The 23,988-nt window shown below is 58.6% G+C and overlaps 2 protein-coding genes and 1 long non-coding RNA gene across 4 annotated transcripts; 2 read left to right on the forward strand and 1 right to left on the reverse strand.

Moving 5' to 3' along the window:
* Positions 1-897: 897 nt before the first annotated feature.
* LOC149121083 (uncharacterized) lies at positions 898-6,846 on the reverse strand. The gene is made up of 3 exons (XR_016223978.1): positions 6,728-6,846; positions 5,406-5,525; positions 898-1,132 (listed from the first exon to the last, which is right to left on the reverse strand). It is a non-coding gene; the product is annotated as an uncharacterized LOC149121083 (long non-coding RNA).
* Positions 6,847-8,534: 1,688 nt separating this feature from the next.
* On the forward strand, positions 8,535-14,058 carry LOC138846022 (CMRF35-like molecule 6). The gene is made up of 4 exons (XM_070060356.2): positions 8,535-9,448; positions 10,337-10,663; positions 11,943-12,054; positions 13,121-14,058. The coding sequence occupies exons 1-4, from the start codon at positions 9,358-9,360 to the stop codon at positions 13,248-13,250; spliced, it is 660 nt and encodes a 219-aa protein (XP_069916457.2). The 5' UTR covers positions 8,535-9,357; the 3' UTR covers positions 13,251-14,058.
* Positions 14,059-15,516: 1,458 nt separating this feature from the next.
* On the forward strand, positions 15,517-23,422 carry LOC138846023 (CMRF35-like molecule 6). 2 transcript variants are annotated; one of them, XM_070060357.2, is made up of 4 exons: positions 15,517-16,939; positions 17,792-18,121; positions 19,437-19,536; positions 20,603-23,422. In XM_070060357.2, the coding sequence occupies exons 1-4, from the start codon at positions 16,849-16,851 to the stop codon at positions 20,730-20,732; spliced, it is 651 nt and encodes a 216-aa protein (XP_069916458.2). In that variant the 5' UTR covers positions 15,517-16,848; the 3' UTR covers positions 20,733-23,422. The 2 variants fall into 2 exon arrangements, with proteins under 2 accessions (XP_069916458.2, XP_089173810.1); XM_089317684.1 differs by lacking the exon at positions 19,437-19,536.
* Positions 23,423-23,988: the final 566 nt, after the last annotated feature.

Below are 23,988 nucleotides of genomic sequence, written 5' to 3' on the forward strand. Positions count from 1 at the left end.
AGGGACCCTAGTATTTGGGCCATCTTCTACTGCTTTCCCAGGTGCATTAGCAGGGAGCTGGATTGGAAGAGGAGCAGCTAGGACATGAACCGGGACCCATATGGGATGCCAGCTCCATAGGCAGAGGCTTAATCTACTACGCCACAGTGCTGGCCCTGAGTCTGTGTGATTCTAAAATCCATGCTCTTGACTGTGACCTTTATGCTGGATTGGGCTCATGGCGATGGGCAGGTGCAGCTTCCTTGCAGGAAGTTTGGAAGTTGGAGCCGGGGCCCTGGGGGGAGACCTGGATGAAGCTCCTGGCTCCCGGCTTCGGCCTGGCCCAGCCCCAGTTGTTAAAGCCATTTGGAGAGTGAACCAGTGGACAAAAGACCTCTCTCTCCCTTCTTCTCTCCCCACCCTCTGTAACTCTGCCTTTCAAATAGATAAAACAAATATTCTTTTTTTTTTTTTTTTTTGGACAGGCAGAGTGGACAGTGAGAGAGAGACAGACAGAGAGAAAGGTCTTCCTTTGCCGTTGGTTCACCCTCCAATGGCCGCCGCAGCTGGTGCACTGCGGCCGGCGCACCGCGCTGATCTGATGGCAGGAGCCAGGTGCTTCTCCTGGTCTCCCATGGGGAGGGCCCAAGCACTTGAGCCATCCTCCGCTGCACTCCCTGGCCACAGCAGAGAGCTGGCCTAGAAGAGGGGCAACTGGGAGAGAATTCAGCGCCCCGACCAGAACTAGAACCCGGTGTGCCGGCGCCACAAGGTGGAGGATTAGCCTAGTGAGCCGCGGCGCCGGCCTATATTCTTTAAAAATGATCAAGATTAAGCTCTGTGCTCAAGGGACTCCCAGTTGAACAAAACAGAAAGTAAAAGAACCACAATATGAGGAGACTTTAAAAGTTTGCAATTTAAAAATAAGTGTATTTGGGTGCAGAAAAATTGAAATCCATGCATAGTTTTTCATAATAAGCATTTTCGATGACCTTTCTGGAGATCCTATGTACTTCCAACGTGGAACTTTCTGGAAATTCTCTCATGTGTGGCCCTGAGGTCACGCAGCAGGGACCTGAACTTTGCTTTTGGGAGAAAGGGAGACCTCGCTGAGGCTTCCCTGGAAGTCCTTCTTGAAGGGTGAATGAGTTGACTAAGTAGAAGAGGAATATTTAAAAAAAAAAAAAACTTAAAAGAAAGTTAGCTCATTACGTGCTTAAAATTATGACCTTAAAAAAGTTAGCTCATTAATGTGTTTGAAAGGCAGAGTTACAGGTGTTCCATGTGCTGGTTCACTCCCCAGATGCGCGTCACAGCCAGGGCTGGGCCAGGCAGAAGCCAGGAGCCAGGAACTCAACGTGGGTCTTCCACGTGGGTGGCGGGGACCCGCGCACTGGAGCTGCTGCCTCCCAGGCTGCACAGTAGCAGGAAGCTGGAAAGGAGTATCTTATGCAAAAGGTGGGGATATTAAGGGTCATTGAAAGTTCTGGAATCAGCAACTGTTCTGTTTTGCCAGAGCTTATTAGCTTAAAGGGATCGGGAAGGGTTGTGAGAAAGAAATAATGACGGCTGTAGAATCCCCCTCGAATCCTCCCCGGAACAGGGCATGGTGTAAACAAGTCAATGAAATCCGCCCCCGGCCCCAGAAGAGGAAATCCTCAGAAAGACACCCAGCGTCTGAAAATGCAGAAAAGCTCGCCTCTCTGCAGGGAGTAGGTTCAAGAGAAGTCTTAGAGAACATCCTTAGTGTTTGCAGGAAGAGCTTTGTGGTTGAAATTGCCCATGCAATGACGGGACACCTTCCAGAATGATGGATGAAAAAGACAGAGATGGGGAAAAAAAAAAAAAAGAGTACGCTGGACCCTGGTTGAACGTAGGTATCAGTAGCATAGGCAAATGGGCGAGGACTGGCTGATCTCCACGGACTCCCCCAATCCAGACCCTTAGATTTGGGAAGACACTGGAAGAGATGTAGCTCCTTACACGTGGCCGGTGCCCGAACTCATGTCGATGGTGACGACGCACTAGAGAACGCGGTGGACGATTTGTGAGTTACCACCATTGACGAGTGGGTACCGGGAGCAGTAGGGGCTGGAGGGAGACTTCCTGTTAGTCCAGATGTAAGCGGGTCAGGGTCAATTCCAGAGGAGGGAGCCCCTCCCACACTCCCTGAAGCCAGGGACACTCAGGCCAGCTCTTGCCTGCATTGCCTTTTCAAATAGCATCAAAGCCTTCCCAGGAGGGGGAGCCTGGGAGGCCATCTTTACTCTGTCCATCTGCTGCTGGAACCTTCGTGACTGGAGAGGCAGGAGTTCAGCCCTGGCAGGGCTCACCGCTCTGCAGCGGCAGCTCCTGGTGGAAGCTGCACGAGCAGTCCTGGGTCCCCTTCCCGGGGCTCCCGGCTGGACGTTTCCACTGTGGGGAGGAGCAGTTCTGAACTCTGGGCAGCACCTGGAAGAAGGCGTGGCCGGGGCTGCACCCTCTGTGGGAAAGGAGGAGGTGAGGGGTGGGGGAGGGGCCACTTCTAACCTTGCAGGGACACCGGCCTGGGGCGACCACAGGTGTGGAGCGGGGGTTGGGAAGTTTCCTCACAGCAGGAGAGACGGTGAGAGGTCAGCAGGTGCCAGGTCAGAAGCCACTTCCCAGGAGTCAAGGGAGCATGGGCGGGGGGGTGAGCAGAGGAGGGTGGGGGAGGGGGGAGGAGAGCTGGGCAGCCACACTGGGGTTTTCCTGGGCCAGGTCTGGCTGGTGCAGTGAGGAAGCTGAGTGTGGCAGCATCTCCCCGGTGAGCACCGGGCCTAACGCAGGCAGCCAAGGTTCGAGGCAGAGAGGGGGAGGAGAGGCAGGTGGTGACAGGGAGGGAGGGGCAGGCATAGGAGCCGGAGGTCAGGGGCTCCTCCATCGCATGCTCTGGTCTCTGGTCAAGTCTGGAGGGGATGTGCTCAGGTCTGGGCCGTCCTGTCAATGCCCAGAGCTCCTCCACCATCCCTGCCCAGCCCCGCTGCTCCCTCGGCCGCCGCACGTGTGTCCTCCCGTTGCCGACTCACGTCAGCCTGGACGCCACACTCGGCCCCTTCTCTGCGTCCTCTCACACACGCATGTGCACGCGTGCACACGCTCAAGTCCACACCAAGCTGTCGGGAGTGTCTGATCTTTGCTCAAGCTGTGGGGAGCTCAGCGAGTGTCATGTGGTGCAAGGCGTGGATTTCCACCCCCCCGCAGCTGCCTGCCTCCCATTTCCTGCACATCGGCTTCTCACGCTCTGCTTCCCACACTCTACTCCCCACTTCCCTCTGCCCCACCCAGGTCCAAAATCACCCCTCTTGCTTATAAAGAGCAGCCTCCCTCTTCCACTCACTCCTAGGCCCAGACCCCCAAACCCATATAAAGGACTTCTCAGGAGGGGGGGCATATAGCCTAGCAGACGAGGCACCTGCATCCCATATCGGAGCACCTGGGCTCAGTTCCCAGCTCTGACTCCAGGAGCGGGAGGTGAGCCAGGGTGGGGAAGAGGCCGCTGGCCTTTCTCTGAGTCACCGATGCTGTTCAGGATAGCACGTCACCAGAGGCAAGGATTTCAGGAAGGGTGGACCGATGGTGGGTGTGGGGAGGCAGCAGTGCAGGTGCAAGGTACGGTGGCTGGAATCGAAGGACGTCCCTTCTCCTACTCTCCCCAGCACTGAAGTTGTCTGCCCCTAAGTTGCTGTCAAACTTACAGGCGGAAAAGTCTGAAATCCTCATGTAGCAAAATCTGCACTTCCGTCCCCTGATGGTTCCTGTTTCTCTGTGGGGAAGATGCCTCTGAGCCAGAGCTGTCCCACGCTGCCACCAGAGCCACTTTTTTTTTAATTTGACAGATAGAATTAGACAGTGAGAGAGGAGACAGAGAGGAAGGTCTTCCCTCCATTGGTTCACCCCCCAAATGGCCGCTACAGCCAGAGTGGGCTGATCTGAAGCCAGGAGCCAGGTGCTTCCTCCTGGTCTCCCATGCGGGTGCAGAGGCCCAAGCACTTGGGCCATCCTCCACTGCCTTCCTGGTCCACAGCAGAGAGCTGGACTGGAAGAGGGGCAACCGGGACTAGAACCGGCACCCAAATGGGATGCTGGCGCCGCAGGCAGAGGATTAACCAAGTGCGCCACGCTGTGGCCACCAGAGCCACTTCTTGAGACCACATGTCCTGCCCTGCAGTCTGCCCCTGACCCCAGCTCCCTGCTCACGCAATCCCCGGGAGGCAGTGGTGATGGCTCAGGCAACTGGGAGCCTCTCACTCTACCTCTGCTCCTCCTGAGACATCCGTGGTCCGTGGTTGCTCATCGTCCTTGTCCTGTGTCTCTTCCTTCTACCTGTGATCCCTAACTGCGCTCTGAGGGCTCTGTCCTTGGTCCTGAACCCCCCCCCTCCAGGGAGGCTGCACGGTGAACCCCAGAACAGGAGTTGGTCCTGGTAAACCAGAGCTTCTCCGTGAGGGTGCCTGTAATAAGACACGGGTGGGTGGGGTCTCCAAGAATTCCCATTGCCCACCGGACCCTGGAGGCAGGTTTTCCAGAATTCTCACTTTTATGCCCTGTCCTGCCTGAGCCGTTCTCCCAAGAATCCCGCAATTTGGAGGGCCGATGCAAAGAGCCTAAACCAAATCTCCCCCTGAACACAGGGATATACAAGTATGGGGAAGTGGTGGCTAGAGCGGTGGCTCTTTGTAGGAGAGGAGAATGGTTTCATGAGCAAAGCATAAACTAAGGTTAGAGAAGGCTTGGATGCAGGACAGAGGGCCAAGATGCTTATATGGGGTGGTTTGGAGTCCAGATACCTGTGCCCCACAATCTCCTCATTTCCTCCAGGCCTTGCACCTGAGCCTGGGTCCTGGAGCCAGAGGATGTTAAAATAAAACATGAGAGGCACAGGCTCATGCCCTCTGGGATCAGAGACAAACAGCACAAGGGTTGGAAAGGCTTTGTCCTCAAGAGGGGAGCAGAGACCTGGCACCCACAGATCAGTCAAGACCAACGAGAGGGGCTACAGCTGTGCCAGTGCCCCCATCAAACCAGCTCACACCAGTGGCAGGCGTGCCACGGTGCACTCGCATGGAGCCCAGGAAGTGGCTGGGGCCGGGGAGGAGGCAGACGCTGGCTCCCCTGCTGGCAGAGGGACTCCCCTGTGCAGGCCAAGGAGCAGGAAGCTAAGGTGCCCCTTCTCTGGAGGACATGGTAGAGCAGAGGAGGCGGTGGTGGGTGAGGAGGGCTGGACCCTTGGACGCCCCCTCTGAGGGACAGCCATCCTTCAGCCAGCCGTCACCACGTGGCTTGGTGGCCCTCTGGATCCAGGCACTCCTACTCTCTAAAGAAAAGCAGAAATGGAACTTTTTCCTGTTGACACACAAGCCACACACTCCACTGGGAAAAAGATGGTGAGCAAAACGGAAACACACCTGCAAGTCTGCCTAAGTCGTGAGTGTCCTCCTGGAGCCTCAGAGCCTGGTATCCGTGCCTGGGCCATATGGTGTCCCCAGCAGGCAGGGGCTTTGACCTTCTAAGGTGCACAGATGGCCCTGCAGGGAAGAGGCGTGGGCCAGCCTCTACCTGGCGCTCAGGGGCAGAGCCAGCCCTGCTGCCTGCCTCGTGACTGGGGATCAGGTGGCAGCACCCCCTTCAGGTCTTGCCGTTCCGGGCCTCCTCGGAACCCGAACAACTTCCTGTGCTGCCTGCAGACCAGCTACCCGGACCAGCCCAAACAAGTCAAACAGAGGCTTTTCTGTCCTTGAATTTCGGAAAAGCAAACAAAAACCAACCTAAAGGGAGTTATGGGGCTGGAGTGAACACAGTGGATAAAGGTTACACACTGAGGCTGAGCCTCGACTGTGACGCCGCCATCCCATTTGGGCACCAGTTCGAGTCCCGGCTGCTCCACTTCTGGTCCAGCTCCCTGCTATGGCCTGAGAAAGCAGTGCAAAATGACCCAAGTGCTTGGGCCCCTGCTCCCATGTGGGAGACCCCAATGAAGCTAGACTAGACTTGGCCTGGCTCAGCCCCAGTCACTGCAGCCATGTGGGGAGTGAACCAGCAGTTGGGGGATCTCTATGCCTCTCCTCCTCTCTGTGTAACTCTGCCTTTCAACTAATGATAAAAAAGTTACACATTATAGAATCTTTTTTAAAGATTTATTTATTTATTTGAGAGGTAGAGTTGCAGATAGAGAGGGATAGAGCTTCCATCCCCTGGTTCACTCCCCAAATGGCAGCAACAGCTGGAGCAGGGCTGACCTGAAGCCAGGAGCGTCATCGGGGTCTCCCTCATGCGGGCAGGGATCCAAGTACATAGGTCATCTTGCACTGCTGTCTCGATGCATTAGCAAGGAGCTGGGCTGGAAGTGGAGCAGCTGGGACTCGAACCAGCACCCACATGGGATGCCAGTGCTGCAAGCAGTGGGGATTTAGGCTCCAAACCTTTGTTCCTGGCCTGCCTGCTCCAGCCCTGCCCCGTGTGTCCAGCCTCTGCCCACTCCCTTCCTGAACCCCCTGAGCTGTGCACCGCCCATCAAGCCTCCTCTAGGGCCAACCAGACAGGGCCACGGGAATGGTGACTGGGCAGGTGACAGGAAAGTCACACTGTTCAGTGGCCCAGGAGCTGTGCTTGCTGGCCTGGGAGGCTGTGTCTCCTGCCCTCCGGCTTCCCCCCTGAGCTGCGTCGCCTGCACTGTCACTCAGCTTCCTTCCAGCTCCTGCCTGCATCTCCCAGGAAGCACTTCTCCAACCTGCTCCTTGGGGAGACCCCGATTGCTGCAGAAGATCTAGAAGAGACGCTGGGAGGGCACCACTGGCCAGGAGCTGCCCTCTGAGACACCTGCCGGAGCCGTGAGCCTGTGGCTGTGAGGTTGCGGTGTGCAGCCACGTGATGTGGCCTCCAACTTCCTCCTCCAGTATCTGAACTGCAGTCCCTCGCCCCACCCCTTTCAGTTCCGTTTCTTGCTTCTCACTGTGGGATCGAGTTTGGCAAGAGACGAGGGAAACCCCGATTCCTGCGCCTTCTCTGTGGCTGCACCTCACGCTGGGCTGACATTGGCAGGACCTTTTACGGAACGACAATCTTGGGTCTGCTCGCCCCCCACACAGCAAATCCATCACTGGCATCGGTGGTGGGAGAAACGCCGGGCAAGGAACATGGGCAGCATGACCTGATTGCCAGCTGCTTCTTATTTTTTTAAAAAGATTTATTTATTTATTTGAAAGGCAGAGAGGCTGGTGCCGTGGCACAGTAGGTTAATCCTCCGCCTGCAGTGCTGGCATCCCATTTGGGCACCGGTTCAAGTCCTGGCTGCCCCTCATCCAATCCTTCTCTCTGCTATGGTCTGGGAAAGCAGTAGAAGATGGCCCAAGTCCTTGGACCCCGGCACCCATGTGGGAGACCAGGAAAAAGCTCCTTGCTCTGGGCTTCGGGTTGGCGCAGCTCTAGCCGTTGCGGCCATTGGGGAGTGAACCAACGGACAGAAGACTTCTCTCTCTGTCTCTACCTCTCACTGTGTCTGTAACTCTACCTCTCAAATAAATAAATACATAATCTTTAAAAAAGAATTAGTGTTCTTTAAAAAAGAAAAAAAAAAACAAAGAAAGTTAGAGTTACAGAGAGGCAGAGAGAGACAGAGAGGTCTTCCATCCCCTGCTTCACTCCCCAGATGGTGCAACAGCCAAGAACCAGGAGCTTCTTCTGGGTCTCCCATGGGAGTGCAGGGCCCAAGGACTTGGGTCATCTTCCACTGCTATCCCAGGCGCATTAGCAGGGAGCTGGATCAGAAGTAGAGCATGGCACTCAAACGTGCCCATATGGGATGCTGGCTCTGCAGGTGGCGACTTTACCTGCTACACCACAGCGCCAGCCCCCATCCATAGATCTTGAAGGAGGTCATCCATCTTGCCCACAGCCCTCGGGATGTGGTGCTGCACTAGCCTGCACCGCCGTGGGGGAGGGGTCCAGCTTCCTGCCATCCTGTCTCTGTTAGCACATTGGGCCAAAATGTGGGTCCTAGCAAATTTTTTTTGACAGGCAGAGTGGACAGTGAGAGAGAGAGACAGAGAGAAAGGTCTTCCTTTTGACGTTGGTTCACCCTCCAATGGCCGCCACGGCTGGTGCGCTAGGGCCAGCACACCGTGCTGATCCGAAGGCAGGAGCCAGGTGCTTCTCCTGGTCTCCCATGGGGTGCAGGGCCCAAGCACTTGGGCCATCCTCCACTGCACTCCCAGGCCATAGCAGAGAGCTGGCCTGGAAGAGGGGCAACCGGGACAGAATCTGGCGCCCCGACCGGGACTAGAACCCGATGTGCCGGCGCCGCAAGGCAGAGGATTAGCCTATTGAGCCGAAGCGCTGGCCTCCTAGCAGCTCTTAAGAAAACTACCCCAATTATGTGGTCGTGACCTAATATGGCCATGGTGGCCCAGATGCCCAGGACGGGACGCTTGGTGAGATGGGGCTGGCCTCCACACAGGCTGCACCCCAGCAGGGATCACGTTGCAGAGGGATGGTGTCTGGGGGTCCCTTGGTAGCAGGGACAGCTCAGACGTTGGGTCCACCTGACGGCCCTGGGGTGGTCTGGGCGCCTCCCTGTCTGGCTTTTCCCAGGGGTGTTGTACGCCGCGGTGGGCGAGGCCGAGGGAGGCCGCTCTCCTCTCTTTTGGCTGCGGTGTTGCAGGGAGCGTCCTCAAAGAGCCCAGGATTTCATCTCAGCCGAGGACACTGAGTCTGAGAAAGGTCACAGGTGTGAACACGGAGGGAGGGCTCACGAGTTCCCACTGATTAGCTAACACAGCCTTCTGTTCACACCCTCTCTCTCCCTCCTCAGTTTTGTTCAGTTACGCTGTACCCCCGCCCTAGGAGCACCATGGTCCATCAGCCATTGCAAAGAGCCCCGAGGGTCCGGGCCCCCTGGCGGTCATTCTGGTCCAGCTGGTGGGGGGGACACAGCCCTTCAGTGTCATCACAGTAACTAGAGAGGATGGACGGGAATGGCCTCCACCCATGGGGCGATCACTTCTGAAGACAGGAAGTTACATATCACAGAGGGGAGGAGGTCCCAATGAGGAGGAAACAGTGCAGTGGGCTCTGCTGGGCGTGGGTGGGGCCCTGAGACCAGCAGCTGCACGCACACCCACAGCCCTGGCCAAGCCCGGCACTGGGAGTGAGAGGAGCCAGGACTCTAAGTCCCTGCCACTTGCCGTCTCTCGCTGCCTGCTGTCTCATGCTGCCTGCTGTCTCTTGCTGCCTGCATCCTGACCACCTCTAGCGTCAGACCTGAGGCCGGACCAGAAAGTGGAGAGGGTGGAAGAGCCCAGTGGGGCAGTGGACACTCTGCCTCTGTGACAAGGCTCCACTTTGTTCCTGCCTGGGCCTGGCATGGCTGCCAGCGACACCTGTGCTGGAGACACGCCCTCCAGGCGCAGGGCTGTGTGGCTGTCTCCTCCCCTGCTCCTCCTGCTCATTCAAGGTGGGTGGGCCGGGCCTGGACCAGGACGGAGGGGCAGGGCTGGACGGAACGAGGGGCAAGGGTCAGCTAAGAGAGGGCGGTGGGTTGTGGAGAGAGGGCGGGAGGTTGAGGGGCTTCCAGCACCTGCTCACAGGTGACAGGTGGGCTGCAGGGCTTGATACAGGGGGTCAGGACCCCCAACACCCACTGTAGAGTCAGCACTCAGGAAGAGGGGTGCTGTGGAAAGTTACTGGCCCGGGCCGGCGCTGAGGCTCTCTAGGCTAATCCTCCACCTTGCGGTGCTGGCACGCCAGGTTCTAGTCCTGGTCGGGGCGCCGGATTCTGTCCCGGTTGCCCCTCTTCCAGGCCAGCTCTCTGCTGTGGCCAGGGAGTGCAGTGGAGGATGGCCCAAGTGCTTGGGCCCTGCACCCCATGGGAGACCAGGAGAAGCACCTGACTCCTGCCATCGGATCAGTGGGATGCGCAGGCCCCAGCACGCCTGTCATAGCAGCCATTGGAGGGTGAACCAAAGGCAAAGGAAGACCTTTCTCTCTGTCTCTCTCTCTCACTGTCCACTCTGCCTGTCAAAAACAAAACAAAACAACAACAACAACAACAACAACAACAAAAACGAAAGTTACTGGCCTGATCATACAGCCTGAAATGCTGTTCGAGCACATCACACACACACGTGTGCACACACACACATGTGCACGCACATACACACACACACACAAGCTGTTTCCTGTGCCCAGCCTTCCCGGCTGTGTGGCCACTTCTGCATTCCCACCCCACCCCCAACTCCGGACTCGGGGGGGGGCAAGCTGTTTTCCAGCGCTGGCCCTCAGCACACGTGACCCACACGTGACTGCCTGGGGAGGGCCCAGCACTCGGGCTTGTGTCTTCCAGGCTGTTTCTGTCTGAGCGGCCCCAGCACTGTGAGCGGCACCGAGGGGGGATCCCTGAGCGTGCAGTGCCGGTACGAGGAAGAACACAGGACGCGGGCCAAAATCTGGTGCCGTCGCTGGTGTTTGCCAGGATGGGAAATCGTGATGACAAAACCGCCAGAGGTAGAAGCGCGGAGCGGCCGAGTGTCCATCAGGGACCATCCTGCAAACCTCACCTTCACCGTGACCTTGGAGAAACTCAGCATGCAGGACGCGGGCACATACCAGTGTGGGGTGGATGAGCCATGGAAGTGGGACATCTTCCTGGTGATGGTGCTCGTGTCCCCAGGTGAGTCCCCTCGCCCCAGCACCAGGGCTGCCTGAGCAGGAGCTGCCCGTTCCCTCCCTAAGGAGAGCAGTGGGATGGAGGGTGAGGTTGGGCCGGTGCTCGGGACCCCCTGTGTGTGTGTCACTATCTGTGAGGGGAGAGGGAGCGCACTGGCTCCTACCCGGTCCCACCCCCTTCTTGATGCTCCACCTCACTGCCCCAGGCCCAAGTCTTCTTGGATGACAGTGGGCGTGGCCCAGGGTCCCCGGATCTTTGCTGCCCTCCTGTCGTCACGAGCCCCACCTCCCGTGGCCCTTCTCCGGGAGCCTCCCTGGGGGGAACTGAACCTGAGTGCACAGCTCCCCTCCCCCCAAGGCTGCCCTGACCCTGGCCCTGCTGCCTTGCACCTGCCACCCACAATCCCAGCAGCCAGCCTGGCAGCGGCCACCAGGGGGCAGCAGGGGGAGACTAGCTCCTGGGTGGGCTTCCCCCATCCTTGCCCCAGGCTGTCCTGTGGGGGAGCCCAGACAGCCCCTGAAAGTGGCTGCTCCCCGGGGCAGGGGGTTGGGGTGGGAAGCGGGTCTGGGGCGGTCACACCCGGGGCTGCTCACGCTCCCTAATGGGACGCAGCCTGTCTGAGCGCACCCACGAGGAGCTGCGTTGCCTTCGGGGTCTGCTGACCTTGTCCTGGGCTCCTCTGCTTCCCTCCTTGCTCTCTGGCCATGGGAGGCTCCCTCTGGCCCCCGTGTGGGCTCACACTGAAGAGCAGGGAGCAGAACTCGCACTCGGGGCGCTGGGGCTGACGGGAACGCCTTCTGCCCTGCTGGCTTCCGGAGAAGCCGCTCTCCCCCACGGTCCACTCTCTCTAGATCTTTCTTCCTGGTCATTAGGCCCCTTGGAGAGGGCGGTCCAGGGACCTGCTCGGGGCCAAGGTCTGGGTAGATCCCAGGTTCCAACGTAGAGCGTGGCTCCAGCTGACTGTCCCTGCTCTTGCCTGGTCACGCCCAGGGCCTGGCCAGATGGGCCTGCAGAGTGGACATCGCCCCGGGCTTCCCTGAGAAGGAGGGGTGTGGCTGGGGCGGGCCTGGGCACCGTGTGCACACCTGGCCCTGGAGCACCTGGCCCTGGGACTGGAGAGGGGCCCAGGAGCCTGGGTCAGGCCTGGCTGTGCCACTGGTCAAGTTGGCCCTGGGCCATCCGTCCCTCCCACCCTGGGGGACCTGGTATGTGGGAGTCAGAGCTGTGCCTGCGCAAGGGAGACCCAGGGAGGGCCCCCTGCTGACTTGTGCTTCACCCACAGCCCCGGCCACAGCCCCGACCCCAGCCCCCAGCTACGGAGGCCCCACAATCCCAGCGATGACCCTGCCAGCACACACCGGAGAGAAGCCCCCTGAGCCCAGCCCACACCCTCGGTAAGGGGCCCGCGTCTGGGTCTGTGCCTCCTGGGGGCTTCTCCTCTGGGTGGGTGTGGCTGTGTCTCCCTCCTCCCAGCCCTGCCTGTACTCATGGTCCCATGCCTCACTGAGAAGGTCCTAGTTGGGGCGGGACCTTCTTCTCAGCCCGGACTAAGGGTGAGCACGTGGACATGGTTCTCGCTCGGCCGGGAGGTCTGACCTGCGGGGTGGAGTCCCACGGGAATGAGCCTGGAGTTGTGGTGTCTGCTGACTGTCTGGAGAGACGGAGGCACTGAAGGTGGGGGCAGTGGGTGGGGTCTGCTGAGCTGCTGTTTTGCAGCCTCGGGGAGCACACGGGTCGTGTGAGTGACCTGCAGGGTCGGGGGTCAGGCACCCGGGGCGGGAGTCCCGGGCACCCCTGTGCAGGGAGTGCCAATGCCTTGCACAGGAGCCTTCAGGGCTGGCTGGGCTGCACAGGAGCAGCTGCTGTGGGGTGGGGGGCAGGGACCTGGGTGCTCTCTCCCCTCTGCTTCCCTCCGCCCCTCCACCTGGTCACCGGTGTCATCCGACTTTGACCAACCCCACCTTCTGAAGCCCAGCAAACCCGAGCTGGGCCGTTCATCCCTCCTTCTCCAACCATCACGTGCCAGGCTTCCACTGCACATGCGCAGGGCAGGCCCTCGCTCCCTCCCTGAGCATAACGACACCAGCCCCTCCAACACGGGGAGTGCTGCCCTGGGAGGGGCAGACAGGAAACAAACAACACCTCGGCACTGACCGCTGCATCCCAGGAGGAGCGGGCCCCAAATGGGGCAGGCGGAGGGGGACTCCCTGGCTCAGGACTGCCCTGGAGCCCTGCCATGGCGTTGCCTTTCCTGACGTCCACCAGGCGAAGTTCAAGGGCAAGTCTTCGGCTGGCAGTCAGAGGGCCCGGGTCCTTGGCTCAGGGCTGCCCTGTCCAGGTTTGGTCCTGTCCTGGAGTGTAGTGGACACAGGACCTGAGCCACAGGGACAGGAAGGAAGCACAGGGCAGCGGGGCCTCCCTGGGGCCAGGTGAGTCACTGTGTCATGGCGTCCCCTGCAGGTCCCTGCTTGGCAGCGTCCACGGCCTGCTGCTGGTCTTCCTGAAGCTGCCCCTGCTCCTGGCCATGCTGGCTGCTGTCCTGTGGGTGAACCGGCCGCAGCGGGGCCCTGGGCGAGGCCAAGTCAGCTGAGCTGGAAGAGCGCACAGCCTTGATGCCATGGAGGCCCTTGGGGAACAGAAGGATCCGGATTTCCATGAGAATGCTCTCTGCTTTTCCTAACCTGCCAGTGAGGCCCACACAGAAATGAATGCAGCCAATACACACGCGATGTGACTGTAACGCGCGGTGGTGTTTGGGGCACGCCTCGCACTGCGGGCCACAGCAGCTCACACAGCGCGGGAGCCCCGTCCCCTGCACAGCTCTGTGGAATTCTGGGCTCGCCACTGCTGGGTTCTGCCAGAGGAGGAAGCACACGGGATGTCCAAGGGGCGTCTCCTTCAGCCTCGTTTGCTCTTGAACTGTGCCGAGACGAGAGGACCCAGCTTCATTGCTGAGGGCGGGGATGTTCTCGCCCGCGTTGCCCCTGGGAGGGTCGTGGCTGAGCCGGTCCTTTGCAAGCTCGTGCTCTGTGCATGAAGGCACTGAGACTCGTCTGTCCCTCTGTCGGCGGCATCGGTCATCTTCTTCTTTGTCTTTGTGCTTCCCCCTCCTTGTTTTTGGCGACTGTTACAACATTCTTAAGGACATCCTTAAGCACATGTCCCCCTGGGTCCCTCTTGTTCGCGGCTCCTGGAGTGCAGGCGCCTCCCCAGACTCCACGGCCATGGCCGTGCTTTGCTGTGTTGCTCAGGCAGCTCCCCGCGGACACAACCCCAAAGTGTCTCCCAAAATCACCGCAGCAGCCGCCCCTCCCACTCGCCGGCCCTTCGCCCCAACCCTGTAAGCCTCTCCAGCCTCCTCCACTGAGGGCAGAAGAAATGGGATCTCTGTGTCGTCATTTGCATGTCATTTGCATTTTCATTGCACAGAGGACCCAGGAGTTGAAGCCCCTCCCACGGGTTTGTTGGCCACCTGGATCACATTGTTGTGAAATGTCTCTTCTGGTCTTCCATCTATTACTTTTTTTAAAATAAGATTTTATTTATTTATTTGACAGGTAGAGTTACAGACAATGAGAATGAGAGACAGAGAGAAAGGTCTTCCATCCGCTGGTTCACTTCTCAAATGGCTGCAGTGCCCAGAACTGGGCTGATCCAAAGCCAGGAGCCTCCTCCTGGTGTCCCATGTGGGTGCAGGGGCCCAAGCGCTTAGGCCATCTTCTACTGCTTTCCCAGGCCATAGCAGAGAGCTGGACCAGAAGTGGAGCCGCCAGGACCTGGACTGGCGCCCATACGGGATGCTGGTGTCACAGTCGGAGGATTAACCCACTGTGCCACAGCCCGGCCCCTCCGTCTATTTCTGTTGTCTGAGATTTCCTCGGGAGTTTGCAGAAACTCTTTGCAAGTCCTTCGTTAGTCTGTGGGCTCTGAATACACTCTCCTAGTTTGTCAGCTTCATGAGATCTTTGGGAAATGGGTTTTCACTTTCCTGTAGCAAATTATTCAGTATTTTCCTTTACGGTTCATACTTTTTGCAACTGCTTAAGAAAGTATTTGTCCCCGGGGCCGGCGTTGTGGTGTAACTGCTTAGGCCACTGCCTGCCGTGCCAGCATTCCATACGGGTGTGAGGTTGAATCCTGGCTGCTCCACTTCCAATCCAACTCATGCTTATGGCCTGAGAAAGCAGTGGAGGATGGCCAAGTCCTGGTGCCTTGCATTATCCATGTGGAAGACCTGGATGAAGCTCCTGACTGCTGGCTTCAGATCGGTGCAGCTCCAGCCCTTGGGGCCACTGGAGAGTGAACCAAAGGACAGAAGACTTCTCTCTCTGTCTCTCCCTTTCAGTGAGTCTGTAACTCTATATCTCAAATAAATAATCTTAAAAAAAGAATTAGTGTTATTTAAGAAAAAGAGAAATCAAAGAAAGGCAGAGTTACAGAGAGGCAGAGAGAGACAGAGAGGTCTTCCATCTTCCATCCACTGGTTCACTCCCTAGGTGGCCCAGCAGCCAGGAACCAGGAGCTTCTTCTGGGTCTCCCATGGGAGTGCAGGGCCGAAGGACTTGGGTCATCTTCCACTGCTATCCCAGGCGCATTAGCAGGGAGCTGGATCAGAAGTAGAGCATGGCACTCAAACGTGCCCATATGGGATGCTGGCTCTGCAGGTGGCAACTTTACCTGCTACACCACAGCGCCAGCCCCCATCCATAGATCTTGAAGGAGGTCATCCATCTCGCCCACAGCCCTCGGGATGTGGTGCTGCACTAGCCTGCACCGCCGTGGGGGAGGGGTCCAGCTTCCTGCCATCCTGTCTCTGTTAGCACATTGGGCCAAAATGTGGGTCCTAGCAAATTTTTTTTGACAGGCAGAGTGGACAGTGAGAGAGAGAGACAGAGAGAAAGGTCTTCCTTTTGACGTTGGTTCACCCTCCAATGGCCGCCACGGCCGGTGCGCTGCGGCCAGCACACTGTGCTGATCCAAAGGCAGGAGCCAGGTGCTTCTCCTGGTCTCCCATGGGGTGCAGGGCCCAGCACTTGGGCCATCCTCCACTGCACTCCCTGGCCACAGCAGAGAGCTGGCCTGGAAGAGGGGCAACCGGGACAGAATCTGGCGCCCCGACCGGGACTAGAACCTGATGTGCTGGCGCCGCAAGGCAGAGGATTAGCCTAGTGAGCCGAAGCGCTGGCCTCCTAGCAGCTCTTAAGAAAACTACCCCAATTATGTGGTCGTGACCTAATATGGCCATGGTGCCCAGATGCCCAGGACGGGACGCTTGGTGAGATGGGGCTGGCCTCCACACAGGCTGCACCCCAGCAGGGATCACGTTGCAGAGGGATGGTGTCTGAGGGTCCCTTGGTAGCAGGGACAGCTCAGACGTTGGGTCCACCTGACAGCCCTGGGGTGGTCTGGGCGCCTCCCTGTCTGGCTTTTCCCAGGGGTGTTGTACGCCGCGGTGGGTGAGGCTGAGGGAGGCCGCTCTCCTCTCTTTTGGCTGCGGTGTTGCAGGGAGCGTCCTCAAAGAGCCCAGGATTTCATCTCAGCCGAGGACACTGAGTCTGAGAAAGGTCACAGGTGCGAACACGGAGGGAGGGCTCACGAGTTCCCACTGATTAGCTAACACTGCCTTCTGTTCACACCCTCTCTCCCTCCTCAGTTTTGTTCAGTTACGCTGTACCCCCGCCCTAGGAGCACCATGGTCCATCAGCCATTATCAAAGAGCCCCGAGGGTCCAGGCCCCCTAGCGACCATTCTGGTCCAGCTGGTGGGGGGGACACAGCCCTTCAGTGTCATCACAGTAACTAGAGAGGATGGACGGGAATGGCCTCCACCCCTGGGGCGATCACTTCTGAAGACAGGAAGTTACATATCACAGAGGGGAGGAGGTCCCAATGAGGAGGAAACAGTGCAGTGGGCTCTGCTGGGCGTGGGTGGGGCCCTGAGACCAGCAGCTGCACGCACACCCACAGCCCTGGCCAAGCCCGGCACTGGGAGTGAGAGGAGCCAGGACTCTAAGTCCCTGCCACTTGCCGTCTCTCGCTGCCTGCTGTCTCTCACTGCCTGCATCAGAACCACCTCTAGCGTCAGACCTGAGGCCGGACCAGAAAGTAGAGAGGGTGGAAGAGCCCAGTGGGGCAGTGGACACTCTGCCTCTGTGACAAGGCTCCACTTTGTTCCTGCCTGGGCCTGGCATGGCTGCCAGCGACACCTGTGCTGGAGACACGCCCTCCAGGCGCAGGGCTGTGTGGCTGTCTCCTCCCCTGCTCCTCCTGCTCATTCAAGGTGGGTGGGCCGGGCCTGGACCAGGACGGAGGGGCAGGGCTGGACGGGACGAGGGGCAAGGGTCAGCTAAGAGAGGGCGGTGGGTTGTGGAGAGAGGGCGGGAGGTTGAGGGGCTTCCAGCACCTGCTCACAGGTGACAGGTGGGCTGCAGGGCCCGATCCACGAGGTCAGGACCCCCCGCACCCACTGCAGAGTCAGCACTCAGGAAGAGGGGTGCTGTGGAAAGTTACTGGCCTGGGCCGGCGCCACGGCTCTCTAGGCTAATCCTCCGCCTTGCGGCGCCGGCACACCAGGTTCTAGTCCCGGTCGGGGCGCCGCATTCTTTCCCGATTGCCCCTCTTCCAGGCCAGCTCTCTGCTATTGCCCGGGAGTGCAGTGGAGGATGGCCCAAGTGCTTGGGCCCTGCACCCCATGGGAGACTAGAAGAAGTACCTGGCTCCTGCCATCGGATCAGTGGGATGCGCAGGCCCCAGCACGCCTGTAATGGCAGCCATTGGAGGGTGAACCAACGGCAAAGGAAGACCTTTCTCTCTCTCTCTCACTGTCAACTCTGCCTGTCAAAAAAAAAAAAAAAAAAAGAAAGTTACTGGCCTGATCATACAGCCTGAAATGCTATTCGAGCACATCACACACACACGTGTGCACACACACACACGTGTGCACACACACACACACACAAGCTGTTTCCTGTGCCCAGCCTTCCCGGCTGTGTGGCCACTTCTGCATTCCCACCCCACCCCCAACTCCAGACTCGGGGCGGGGGCAAGCTGTTTTCCAGCGCTGGCCCTCAGCACACGTGACCCACACGTGACTGCCTGGGGAGGGCCCAGCACTCGGGCTTGTGTCTTCCAGGCTGTTTCTGTCTGAGCGGCCCCAGCACTGTGAGAGGCACCGAGGGGGGATCCCTGAGCGTGCAGTGCCGGTACGAGGAAGAACACAGGATGCGGGCCAAATTCTGGTGCCGTCACCCGTGTTTGCCAGCACCGAAGATCGTGAAGACAAAACTGCCAGAGGTAGAAGCGCGGAGCGGCCGAGTGTCCATCAGGGACCATCCTGCAAACCTCACCTTCACCGTGACCTTGGAGAACCTCAGCATCCAGGACGCGGGCACATACCAGTGTGGGGTGGATGAGCCATGGAAGTGGGACATCTTCTTCCTGGTGACGGTGCTCGTGTCCCCAGGTGAGTCCCCTCGCCCTAGCACCAGGGCTGCCTGAGGCCAGGGCTGCCCGTTCCCTCCCTAAGGAGAGCAGTGGGATGGAGGGTGAGGTTGGGCCGGTGCTCAGGACCCCCTGTGTGTGTGTCACTATCTGTGAGGGGAGAGGGAGCGCACTGGCTTCTACGCGGTCCCACCCCCTTCTTGACATTCCACCTCACTGCCCCAAGGCCTAAGTCTTCTTGGATGACAGTGGGCGTGGCCCAGGGTCTTTGCTGCCCTCCTGTCGTGATGAGACCCACCTCCCGTGGCCCTGTCTCCGGGAGCCTCCCTGGGGGGAACTGAACCTGAGTGCACAGCTCCCCTCCCCCCAAGGCTGCCCTGACCCTGGCCCTGCTGCCTTGCACCTGCCACCCACAATCCCAGCAGCCAGCCTGGCAGCGGCCACCAGGGGGCAGCAGGGGGAGCCAGGCTCCTGGGTGGGCTTCCCCCATCCTTGCCCCAGGCTGTCCTGTGGGGGAGCCCAGACAGCCCCTGAAAGTGGCTGCTCCCCGGGGCAGGGGGTTGGGGTGGGAAGCGGGTCTGGGGCGGTCACACCCGGGGCTGCTCACGCTCCCTAATGGGACGCAGCCTGTCTGAGCGCACCCACGAGGAGCTGCGTTGCCTTCGGGGTCTGCTGACCTTGTCCTGGGCTCCTCTGCTTCCCTCCTTGCTCTCTGGCCATGGGAGGCTCCCTCTGGCCCCCGTGTGGGCTCACACTGAAGAGCAGGGAGCAGAACTCGCACTCGGGGCGCTGGGGCTGACGGGAACGCCTTCTGCCCTGCTGGCTTCCGGAGAAGCCGCTCTCCCCCACGGTCCACTCTCTCTAGATCTTTCTTCCTGGTCATTAGGCCCCTTGGAGAGGGCGGTCCGGGGACCTGCTTGGGGCCAAGGTCTGGGTAGATCCCAGGATCCAACGTAGAGCGTGGCTCCAGCTGACTGTCCGTGCTCTTGCCTGGTCACGCCCAGGGCCCGGCCAGATGGGCCTGCAGAGTGGGCATCGCAAGTGCTTCCCTGAGAAGGAGGGGTGTGGCTGGGGCGGGCCTGGGCACCGTGTGCCTTTCCCCAGGTGCTCAGATCCCCCCGCCAAACTGAAAGAGCACACCTGGCCCTGGAGCACCTGGCCCCGGGACTGGAGAGGGGCCCAGGAGCCTGGGTCAGGCCTGGCTGTGCCACTGGACAAGTTGGCCCTGGGCCCTCCGTCCCTCCCACCCTGGGGGACCTGGTGTGTGGGAGTCAGAGCTGTGCCTGAGCGAGGGAGACCCAGGGAGGGCCCCCTGCTGACTTGTGCTTCACCCACAGCCCCGGCCACAGCCCCCAGCTACGGAGGCCCCACAATCCCAGCGAAGACCCTGCCAGCACACACCGGAGAGAAGCCCCCTCAGCCCAGCCCACACCCTTGGTAAGGGGCCCGCGTCTGGGTCTGTGCCTCCTGGGGGCTTCTCCTCTGGGTGGGTGTGGCTGTGTCTCCCTCCTCCCAGCCCTGCCTGTACTCATGGTCCCATGCCTCACTGAGAAGGTCCTAGTTGGGGCGGGACCCTCTTCTCAGCCCGGACTAAGGGTGAGCACGTGGACATGGTTCTCGCTAGGCCGGGAGGTCTGACCTGCGGGGTGGAGTCCCACGGGAATGAGCTGGGAGTTGTGGTGTCTGCTGACTGTCTGGAGAGACGGCGGCACTGAAGGTGGGGGCAGTGGGCGGGGTCTGCTGAGCTGCTGTTTTGCAGCCTCGGGGAGCACGCGTGTCCTGTGAGTGACCTGCAGGGTCGGGGGTCAGGCATCCAGGGGCGGGAGTCCCGGGCACCCCTGTGCAGGGAGTGCCAATGCCTTGCACAGGAGCCTTTAGGGCTGGCTGGGCTGCACAGGAGCAGCTGCTGTGGGGTGGGGGGCAGGGACCTGGGTGCTCTCTCCCCTCTGCTTCCCTCCGCCCCTCCACCTGGTCACCGGTGCCATCCTACTTTGACAACCCCACCTTCTGAGGCCCAGCAAACCCGAGCTGGGCCGTTCATCCCTCCTTCTCCAACCATCACGTGCCAGGCTTCCACTGCACATGCGCAGGGCAGGCCCTCGCTCCCTCCCTGAGCATAACGACACCAGCCCCTCCAACACGGGGAGTGCTGCCCTGGGAGGGGCAGACAGGAAACAAACAACACCTCGGCACTGACCGCTGCATCCCAGGAGGAGCGGGCCCCAAATGGGGCAGGCGGAGGGGGACTCCCTGGCTCAGGACTGCCCTGGAGCCCTGCCATGGCGTTGCCTTTCCTGACGTCCACCAGGCGAAGTTCAAGGGCAAGTCTTCGGCTGGCAGTCAGAGGGCCCGGGTCCTTGGCTCAGGGCTGTCCTGTCCAGGTTTGGTCCTGTCCTGGAGTGTAGTGGACACAGGACCTGAGCCACAGGGACAGGAAGGAAGCACAGGGCAGCGGGGCCTCCCTGGGGCCAGGTGAGTCACTGTGTCACGGCGTCTCCTGCAGGTCCCTGCTCGGCAGCGTCCACGGCCTGCTGCTGGTCTTCCTGAAGCTGCCCCTGCTCCTGGCCATACTGGCTGCTGTCCTGTGGGTGAACCGGCCGCAGCGGGGCCCTGGGCGAGGCCAAGTCAGCTGAGCTGGAAGAGTGCACAGCCTTGATGCCACGGAGACCCTTGGGGAACAGAAGGATCCGGATTTCCATGAGAATGCTCTCTGCTTTTCCTAACCTGCCAGTGAGGCCCACACAGAAATGAACGCGCCCAGTACACACGCGATGTGCCTGTAACCCGCGGTGGTGCTTGGGGGATGCCTCGCACTGCGGGCCACAGCAGCTCACACAGCGCGGGAGCCCCGTCCCCTGCACAGCTCTGTGGAATTCCGGGCTCGCCACTGCCTGGGTTCTGCCAGAGGAGGAAGCACACGGGATGTCCAAGGGGCGTCTCCTTCAGCCTCGTTTGCTCTTAACTGTGCCGAGACGAGAGGACCCAGCTTCATTGCTGAGGGCGGGGATGTTCTCGCCCGCGTTGCCCCTGGGAGGGTCGTGGCTGAGCCGGTCCTTTGCAAGCTCTGTGCTCTGTGCATGAAGGCACTGAGACTCGTCTGTCCCTTCTGTCGGTGGCATCGGTCATCTTCTTCTTTGTCTTTGTGCTTCCCCCTCCTTGTTTTTGGCGACTGTTACAACATTCTTGAGGACATCCTTAAGCACATGTCCCCCTGGGTCCCTCGTGTTCACGGCTCCTGGAGTGCAGGCGCCTCCCCAGACTCCATGGCCATGGCCGTGCTTTGCTGTGTTGCTCAGGCAGCTCCCCGCGGACACAACCCCAAAGTGTCTCCCAAAATCACCGCAGCAGCCGCCCCTCCCACCTGCTGGCCCTTCGCCCCAACCCTGTAGGCCTCTCCAGCCTCCTCCACTGAGGGCAGAAGAAATGGGATCTCTGTGTCGTCATTTGCATGTCATTTGCATTTTCATTGCACAGAGGACCCAGGAGTTGAAGCCCCTCCCACGGGTTTGTTGGCCACCTGGATCACATTGTTGTGAAATGTCTCTTCTGGTCTTCCATCTATTACTTTTTTTTTAAATAAGATTTTATTTATTTATTTGACAGGTAGAGTTACAGACAATGAGAGGGAGAGACAGAGAGAAAGGTCTTCCATCCGCTGGTTCACTTCTCAAATGGCTGCAGTGCCCAGAACTGGGCTGATCCAAAGCCAGGAGCCTCCTCCTGGTCTCCCATGCAAGTGCAGGGGCCCAAGCACTTGGGCCATCTTCTACTGCTTTCCCAGGCCATAGCAGAGAGCTGGACCAGAAGTGGAGCAGCCGGGACTAGGACTGGCGCCCATACGGGATGCTGGTGTCACAGTCGGAGGATTAACCCACTGCGCCACAGCCCGGCCCCTCCATCTATTTCTGTTGTCTGAGTTTTCCTCGGGTGTTTGCAGAAACTCTTTGCAAGTCCTTCGTTAGTCTGTGGGCTCTGAATACACTCTCGTAGCTTGTCAGCTTCATGAGATCTTTGGGAAATGGGTTTTCACTTTCCTGTAGCAAATTATTCAGTATTTTCCTTTATGGTTCATACTTTTTGCAACTGCTTAAGAAAGTATTTGTCCCCGGGGCCGGCGTTGTGGTGTAACTGCTTAGGCCACTGCCTGCCGTGCCAGCATCCCATACGGGTGTCAGGTCGAATCCTGGCTGCTCCGCTTCCAATCCAGCTCCCTGCTTATGGCCTGGGAAATCAGTGGAGGATAGGCAAGTCCTTGGTCCCCTGCATCCACGTGGGAGACCTGGATGAAGCTCCTGACTCCTGGCTTCTGCCTGGTCCAGCTCTGACCATTGCAGCCATTTGGGGAGTGAACAAGAAGAGGGAAGATCACTCTCTATCTCTTTCCCTGCTCTGTTACTCTGCCTTTCAGAAAATAAAATAAATCTTTTTTTAAAGAAATTATTGATACCCACCCCCAAAATTTAAAAATATTCCTCTACATTACCTCTAAGTGTTTTTGAGTTTCCCTTTCACATGTAATCCCTTGAGCTGCCTGTCAGTGACCTTTGTGTCTAGACTGAGGAGTGATCCACTGTCTCTCCTCTGTCTGCTTCAACATTATCCAGATTTCCCAGCTGCCCTGCAGTGGCGCTCCCGGCATCCTCTCCCTTCAGTTTCTGTGTGGATCTGTTTCTCACCTCTATTCTGATTACACTGATAACTGCCAATCAGGGAGCCTACACAACGTTGTTATCAGCACTACAGCTGGATTTTGAAATCTTGATATCTGGTAGGTCATGTTCTTTGTTATCGACTGTCTTTGCAAATGTTGGCCATTTCCTTGTCTACAAAAATTTTGGAATTAGGCAAGTTTCTAAAATGGAATTTTTAAAAAAAATCTCTGTTGAAACATTGGATGTAAGTGTATCAAGTTCATCATCATGATAATTTCCCTATCCATGAACATGGTAGGTAATTCCAATTATTTTTGAATTTTAAAATGTCTTTTGCTGGGGCTGGTGCCGTGGTGCAGTAGGTTAATCCTCCACCTTTGGCACCAGCATCCCATATGGGCTCCGGTTCTAGTCCCGGCTGCTCCTCTTCCCATCTAGCTCTCTGCTATGGCCTGGGAAAGCAGTAGAAGTTGGCACAAGTCCTTGGGCCTCTGCACCTGCATGGGAGACCTGGAAAAAGCTCCCAGCTCCTGGCTCCAGATTGGTGCAGCTCTGGCCATTGCAGCCATTTGAGGAATGAGCCAACAGAAGGAAGACCTCTCTCTCTGTGTCTCCCTCTCACTATCTTTAACTCTGCCTTTCAAATAAATAAATAAAATCTTAAAAACAAATGTCTTTTGCTGACATATTATTTTCTCCTTGAAACTTGCTCAGATATTTGCTCAAATTTTAATTCCGGGCCGGCGCCACGGCTCACTGGGCTAATCCTCCACCTGCGGCGCCGGCACACCGGGTTCTAGTCCCTGTCAGGGCGCCGGATTCTGTCCTGGTTGCTCCTCTTCCAGTCCAGCTCTCTGCTATGGCCAGGGAGTGCAGTGGAGGATGGCCCGAGTGCTTGGGCCCTGCACCCCATGGGAGACCAGGAGAAGCACCTGGCTCCTGGTTTTGGATCGGTGCAGTGAGCCGGCCGTAGCGGCCATTTGGGGAGTGAACCAACGGAAGGAAGACCCCCCCCCCCCATCTCTTTTACTGTCTAACTCTACCTGTCAAAGAAAAAATAAATAAATAAAGTTGCTCCTTGTGTGTGTAGATAAGTAATTGATCTTTATATGCTACTTTTAAATATGTTTCCGTATTGGTGCTAGATAGAGGTTTCTGCCTTCCCAACCCTCGCGTCCTCTGTGCTGGGCAAGCTAAGCAAATGCTGGAGCAAGGTGGGGACTTGCAGGGTCCTTGT

Source organism: Oryctolagus cuniculus, chromosome 17 (genome assembly GCF_051225735.1).
Source record: "Oryctolagus cuniculus isolate XC-2025 breed Fujian yellow rabbit chromosome 17, ASM5122573v1, whole genome shotgun sequence".
Classification (NCBI taxonomy): Eukaryota; Metazoa; Chordata; class Mammalia; order Lagomorpha; family Leporidae; genus Oryctolagus; species Oryctolagus cuniculus.

Bases quoted from the DNA above. Each gene is read 5' to 3' on its own strand.
- LOC138846022 (XM_070060356.2), top strand. From the start codon at position 9,358: ATGGCTGCCAGCGACACCTGTGCTGGAGACACGCCCTCCAGGCGCAGG. The intron at 10,664-11,942 runs GTGAGTCCCCTC...CTTCACCCACAG, and splicing joins GATGGTGCTCGTGTCCCCAG to CCCCGGCCACAGCCCCGACC. The intron at 12,055-13,120 runs GTAAGGGGCCCG...CGTCCCCTGCAG, and splicing joins GAGCCCAGCCCACACCCTCG to GTCCCTGCTTGGCAGCGTCC.
- LOC138846023 (XM_070060357.2), top strand. From the start codon at position 16,849: ATGGCTGCCAGCGACACCTGTGCTGGAGACACGCCCTCCAGGCGCAGG. The intron at 16,940-17,791 runs GTGGGTGGGCCG...TGTGTCTTCCAG, and splicing joins GCTCCTCCTGCTCATTCAAG to GCTGTTTCTGTCTGAGCGGC. The intron at 19,537-20,602 runs GTAAGGGGCCCG...CGTCTCCTGCAG, and splicing joins CAGCCCAGCCCACACCCTTG to GTCCCTGCTCGGCAGCGTCC.